Source organism: Elephantulus edwardii, unplaced genomic scaffold, assembly GCF_000299155.1.
Source record: "Elephantulus edwardii isolate Elephantulus edwardi_28Jun2011 unplaced genomic scaffold, EleEdw1.0 scaffold00002, whole genome shotgun sequence".
Classification (NCBI taxonomy): Eukaryota; Metazoa; Chordata; class Mammalia; order Macroscelidea; family Macroscelididae; genus Elephantulus; species Elephantulus edwardii.
The window spans coordinates 26644186-26651077 of NW_006399752.1; the positions used below are offsets into that span (position 1 = coordinate 26644186).

A 6892-nucleotide genomic window follows, 5' to 3' on the forward strand; every position below is an offset into this window, starting at 1 on the left:
AAACAGTACAACAATGAATGAATGAAAACCCAAAATCTCTGTAAATGTTCATTAAAACTAATAAATTTTAATAATAATAAAAAAGAAATTGTGGTATATTCACACAATAGAATACTATGCAGCACACAGAAGCAACGATTTTATAAATTACTACTTAGGAGGGACTGGAGAGCATTATGTTGAGTGAATTAACTAACTCAGTCCCATAGGACAAATACTGTATAAGACCATTATTGTAGAATGAGTATGAAGATTCAAGGAGGGTGGGAAGGAGCAGAGGGGTGAGGATGGGGGAAGGTAATTATAGGATTGCACAATTTGATGGGAGGGTGAAGGAAATGGGAAAGTTTAGGTGTGAAAAACAATGTATATAAACTTTTTAAATAAAGCTGTATAAAATAAAACAAACAAAACAAAACCAAAAAATTGGTCTGGTATATTTCTACTGCTTGAACACATGAAATCTGGTTTGTGTTTAGTGAGTAGTTTCTCTATTGTACTAAAAAAGCTTTTTGGTATAATTATTTTTTGTGTATAAAATAAAGTTTATTGCATGTTTCTACTTACACATGCTCTAAAATGGGAGAAGGCTTGATATGAAAAAAAAAAGGCCTTGAAACTGTCATTTTGTCACTCTAACATTTTGCTTATCTTATTATGTATGGGCTATTTTTGTAATTTTTTAAAAAATAATTGCTTTTTCATCCTCTTTCTTTACAGGCTAGGAAGTGAAGATACCCATTTTGAGGTTAGCATGGCCAACAATGGGTGTGAAGTGCACCGCTTTGATCCTAGTGTTAGATCAGCTCACATTTTAGAGAGCCAGCGCCTTTGGCATCACCGCCTGTCTATCGACTGGAGGGACCCTCATCCAGCAGTTGCTGCCCAGAAACCTCATAGCAACACCAGAAAACTGGGAACCATCTTAAATGAATTTGGGCATCCCAAGGTGAGTGTTTCCATGTAGTTTTTATATTTAAAGAAAGAAACAAGCTCATAACAACTTTTTTTTCTCTTTTTTTAAAAAGGCTAGAATAACCAATGTGGGTTTGTTGAAGTTCTAGTTTTAATATAAATTATCACCATCATTATTTACATGTGTACATAAAGTTCTAGCAAGGACAGAGATGATTAAATTGGTTTGAAGATTTTAGTTGCTGTTGAGTGGTACTAAGTTCATGGTCAAGATTAGACAAAGACATTAAGAAACCTAGTTCTGGCATGAGCTCAGAAATCCCGTTTCCATTTGGCAATTCATTAAAAAAATCTCCGGACAAGGAAAAGTGTATATGTTGACTTCAAATATAAAAAAATAATCAGAATCAAGTTTACATTTGATAAGGATTTTTTTTGTATATCATGTTTCTTACTATTGTGACAACAATTTTGAGTCTCTTTGTTCTTTAAAAAGGAGCTCTGGTGGCCTGGTATGTAAATAGTTAAGTTGTCAACCTAAAGGCAAGCTATTTGAATCCATAAGCAGCTCTACAGGAGAAAGATGGGCAAGCTCCTCCCATGAGATTTACTGACTATTATTCTGAGTTTAGTTGTTTGGCTCTTAAAGAAGGACCCCTGGTGGTGCAGTGAGTTAGGAGTTCAGCTGCTACCAGAAAGGTCAGCAGTTTGAACACATCAGCTGCTGCTTAGAAAGATGAGGCCATTTGTTCCCGTAAGGATTTATAACATTGCATAGTTCTTTCCCTCATCTTCTTAAATGCAGTGTTCATTATTTATCCTCTCTTCTTAGTTTTCCCCTAACTCCCATGTCAGTCCTGTTTTATAACAGTGGCATTAAGCAGTATTTGTCCTTTTGTGACTGTGATATTTTGCTCAACATAATGTCCTCCAGAGTCACTCATTTTGTGTAGTATTTTATGAGTTCCTTGTTTTTTCGGGCTACATAGTATTCCACTGTGTGAATATACCACAGCATTTAAAAGAAATATATGATTAGATATTATGTGCATGACAACAGTCCAGAATAAGAGGTGCATAGCAAAGTGGACTAGGGGCTGGGAAGAAAGGAAATTGTGTAACAATGGAAGAATCTTTTTAAGAAGAAATGAAAGAATTTTTAAGAAGAAAAGCAAACTTAGGCTGTAGAGAGGAAAATACACAACAGTGAATGAATGGAAATTCAACTTTTCTGTAAATTTTATTGAAACATCAATAAAAAAATTAAAAAAGGATTTATAGCATTGGAAGTTCTATGAGACAGTGGTACTCTGTCTTAAGGGTGTCTGTGAGTTGGAATCAACTTAATGGCAGTGAGCTTGAGTTGTTTCTAAGATCAGAAAATATGTAGAGCTTTGACTAAGTGTACTTTACAAAATTTATATGTGCTTCAATTCCTATTATAATATGAAAGAATGTCAAGTCACTGTGAAATTTTATTCTGAATGGATAGCAAAAAAAGAAACACATTCCCTGAGCTGTGTTCCCTGAGAATTATTATGGAGGCAGTAGACTTGCATTAAACACGTTCTATGGACAGTTAGAAATTCTCCTGAATTCAATTGACTTGTGTTTGATGCTCATTCTTTACTCAGACTTGGTCTGTATCCAACCAGAGCTTCCATGTAGTTTAGAACATGTCAGAATATGTGTTTCTACCCAAAATGGCATGCATGGGATTAAATTTTAAATTTCCATTGGCTCTTGCTGTTTCATAAAAGCACTTTCCCTGCATTTTTCTCTTTCTTTTTTTAAATCCCCTTTTATAAACAAGAGCTTCTATAAGAACAACTTCAAAAAGTTTGCTGTTCTTTCAACATATGGTTTATGTTAATTACTATTTTACTTTTCCACTTAGACTAACTAGCTTTTAATAGCCTTGATTAAATGAGTCCTGGTTTTGCAATGGTTAGGTGTTTGGCTGCTAAGGATAAAGGCTGACCCCACTGAGGAGCTTCTACAGAAGAAAGATCGGGAAATTTACTTCTATAACTATTACAGGAGAGAAAATCCACCAAAAATCCAAGGCAAACCAACAAAAACCCTTTGGGGCAGTTTTACTCTGTCCCATGGGGTCATATGGGTCAGCGTCAGGTCTATGTGTGTTCCTATACAGGGTTGTTCTTGGGAGGGAACAAAAACTATGAGCAGAAACTTTTATACTGTGAATTAATTTTGTAGAATGCGTGGGAAGAAGTGGGGAGCATTTTTGAGAACTTCATTTTTTTCCCCCCCTGCCACTTTTTACCATCATAGACCTCACTTTTAGAGCTGAAAATTACAGGCTTGATTCTCTAATATGTCAACTCTAGATTAGTCAAAGAGCTAAATACTGATTCTTTGTGCTCACTTAAGAGTCTTGCTGCTCTCCCTTAATGCTTTTTACATCCTGGTCCCCTCCAACCTCCCCATATTCTTCAAAGAAAAGACTGAGTAGAGAGAAGAGGGGAAACTCAAAGACATTTTGCTTTAGTTAGATTATGTTTTAGCAAAAGATTTGATGAAGGTAAAGATAGTACAACACTTAAAAGTCATCTATGTATATAATTTATCTAAGCCACATTTCCTGCTGAAAATGCTTTCAGATAACCGTATGTGCCTGAACTGTATTTGTTTATCTCCATGGGGGCTGCACTGGCCATACCTTTATATTGAGCATGAAGAACAAAGACTTATTACAGCATTACTCCTGAGAGACAGAAATATTTACAATGATCTCTAAGAAGGAGAGATATTTTAAAGGATTGATGGCCTTTTGTTCATAGGGTCACTATGAGTCATGCTCAACAACAACATGTATTCCAAAGTTCATTTATTTTAATTAAAACATTAATATTGAAAACGCTGGTTCAGAATTGCCAGTTATACACGTAATTGCTGCTTTAAAAAAGTATCCTTTGTTGGATATTGAAATTGATATTTGTTTGTAGAAATGTCTTTGGTGAATGGCTAAAAACAAAATCCAAATCTATCGGTGAATGATTGTTTCCATTAGGACTATGCTTCTGGGTGCTATGTGATCCTAGATAAAAAGAAGCCTTGTTTGTGGCCTGTAGCAAGCTCTGTCTGTTTTCATTTTCCTGTGTATGTACAGATGCTGGTAAGTAGGACGAGGTTCTGACAGCGGGAGCAAATAAATAAAAACAAAAGCAAAACCATGAAAAATGTCAGGCTTTTGCCTTGCTATCTTTACCCATTTATTCTGAAAGGGACTGTTGAAGTTAGGGTTTTTAGTAGTGGCTTTACTTTGTTTTGTTTCCTTCATGACTTTAAAATCACTCATATTGTTTTATGGTGCTTTCCATTTTAGGTTATTTTTCTTCTTTTCTCAATCCACCCCTAGATTCCAGCCACACAGGCAGTGTAAGCAGAAACGAAAGGCACTTTTTGGAGATGATAACAGAAAGATGCATATGGCTCTCATACTGCTCCTAAAACTCTTTGGTAATTTTAACTTCAAACTATAAATCAAAAAACCTTTGAACAGCTGTATCAGCAAAAGCATATGAACCAGAAACCCAGTCTGTCAAGGAATAAGAATCACCTGGATCCAGCATTATTTGAAATGATTAACTGTCTGCTCTTTGCTGAAGTCATTGCCATAACTAAGCATAAGGATTTTTCTAGAATGACTGAAAAGATTTAATCTGTAGTTTCTGCTCATATTAGTTATAATTTATGCTTTATTCTGTAGTCTTTATTATATACTCAAGGTATCCTAAGTGATTGGGGCTAGTTAATGAAGAATTTTTTTTTCCAGTTGTGACCATGCTAATGATAATCAGAATAACAGAGGTGCAATAAAGTTTCTCTCTGCAAATTCTTTAATTTGAGTTTAAATGGCAGGTCCCATTGTGAACAAGTCATTTAACTTCTCTAACACTCAGTTTGATTGTCATTAAAATGGGGATGAAATATCTGCCTCAAAGGATTGTTCTGAGAACAAGATCAGGAAATACTCCTAACAAGGTGCCTGGCTTGATCACTCCATTGTTTGCTGTAAATTTTAAAAATATTATTAAAAATATTTGTGCACTTTATTGTTCTCTCTCTCTCAGAAAATTCTAGTCAGGAGTTTTTAGGGAAAGCTTTTGTCTGAAACTGAAGGGCAATTGGTCCTTCAGACATGATTGTAGAGAAGTATTGTTGTTTGATGCTTCGGGCAAGGAAAGCAAATACTGTGTTGTATAGAAATCAAATAAGAGGCTGAGAATTAATTGGAATTCACTCCACACAGAGCAGATGTGGACCAAGGTGGCTGGGAATTGAGATTGCTGGCCAGGAACCTGGAGGGGTGGCCAGACTTTCTGGCTGTTCAGGCTCAGGGCAGCAAGTCTTGCCTTTTTTCTTGGGCCAGTCCCTGTGGCTGCATCCTCTTGGATTCTCACAATAGTACTAATCTCTGCTTTCCACAGCTGAGAGCATCCTGCTGATCACAAAGGATCAGTTCTATTGTGTGGTTCCCTGCTATTTTTGAGAGAATGTGGGCTTTAAAATTTAACTTCAAATGATTACTGGTTTATTTTTAAAATTATTATTTGCTTATAAAAATGGCAAATATAAACAAGATACTGACATGGCCCAGTATTGGAATAAATATTAGGGATAATACTCACTGTGGAAATTCAGGAAGAACATTTGACAATATGTATATATTATGTAAGAATCTTTGTTTTCTTGTTATTGAGACACAATCCATACTGAAGGCTGCATTCCTTGATCTTCTGCAACAAGTGCTTCAAGTCCTCCTCACTTTCAGCAAGTAAGGTTGTGTCATCTGCAGGTTATTGATGAGTCTCCCTTCAATCCTGATGCCACATTCCTCTTCATAGAGTCCAGCTTCTTGGGTCATTTGCTCAGCATAGAGATTGAACAGGTATGGAGATAGAATATAACCCTGACACACTCCCTTCCCAGTCCCCAACCATACACTACTCCTCTGCTCCATTCACACAACAGCTTCATGATCCAGGTATAGGTTCCTCATTAGCACAGTAAAGTGCTCTGGGACTCCCGTTGGTCTCAATGTCAGCCACAACTTGTCATGATCCACACAGTGGATCCATGCCTTTGCATAGTCAATAAAGTACAAATAGACATTCTTCTGGTATTCCTTACTTTCAGCCAGGATCCATCTGACATCAGCAATAATATTCCTGGTGCCACAGCCTCTTCTAAATCCCTCAACTTTCTGGCAATTCTCTATCTATGTACTGTTCCAGCCATTTTTTAATGATCTTTAGCAGTATTTTGCTTGCATGTGATATCAATGATATTGTTTGATAATTTTCACATTCAGTTGGATCACCCTTCTTGAGAATAGGAACAAATATGGACCTCTTCCAATCCATTAGCCAGACAGCCATCCTCCACATTTCCTGGCATAGAGTGTATCCAAGGCTGCATCGATTAATTGAAACAAGATAATTGGTATCATATCGATTCCTGGGGCCTTATTTTTTGTCAATGCCTTCAATGCAGCTTCCACTTCCTCTTTCATTATCATTGGCTCCTGTTCAAATGATACTTCTTGACATTTTCAGTGTCAATTAATTCTTTCTGGTATAGTGACTCTGTATATTCCCTCCATCCTGATGCTTTCTGGGTCATTCAGTATATTTTGCCCATAGCATTTTTCAACATTGTGACATGAGGCTTAAATTTGTTTTTCAGTTTTGAGAAATGCAGAACTAGTTCTTTCCTTTTTATTCTCCAATTCCAGCTCTCTGCACATTCCATTAGAATACTTTGCTTTGTCCTCCCGAGCTGTCCTTTGAAATCACTAGACCGTGTCCTTTAACCAATAGGCAGTGTCATGATGAATGGAGAGGAGACTGAAACTGTAAACCTCTTGCTTGGATCCACAATTAACATCCTTGGATAAAAATAATGCCCTAAAATATAATACTTTTAGAGTAGGAGTATGCAATGAGGGTTG

At 36.4% G+C, this 6892-nt stretch overlaps 1 protein-coding gene across 1 annotated transcript in view; it reads left to right on the forward strand.

The window, feature by feature from the left end:
• The window catches only part of METTL24 (methyltransferase like 24), a 201550-nt gene that overhangs the window by 101298 nt on the left and 93360 nt on the right, over positions 1–6892 (forward strand). The window contains exon 4 of the mRNA XM_006879042.1: positions 721–949. Within this exon, the coding sequence (XP_006879104.1) occupies positions 721–949 (229 nt within the window). The remainder of the gene's footprint in view (positions 1–720; positions 950–6892) is intronic.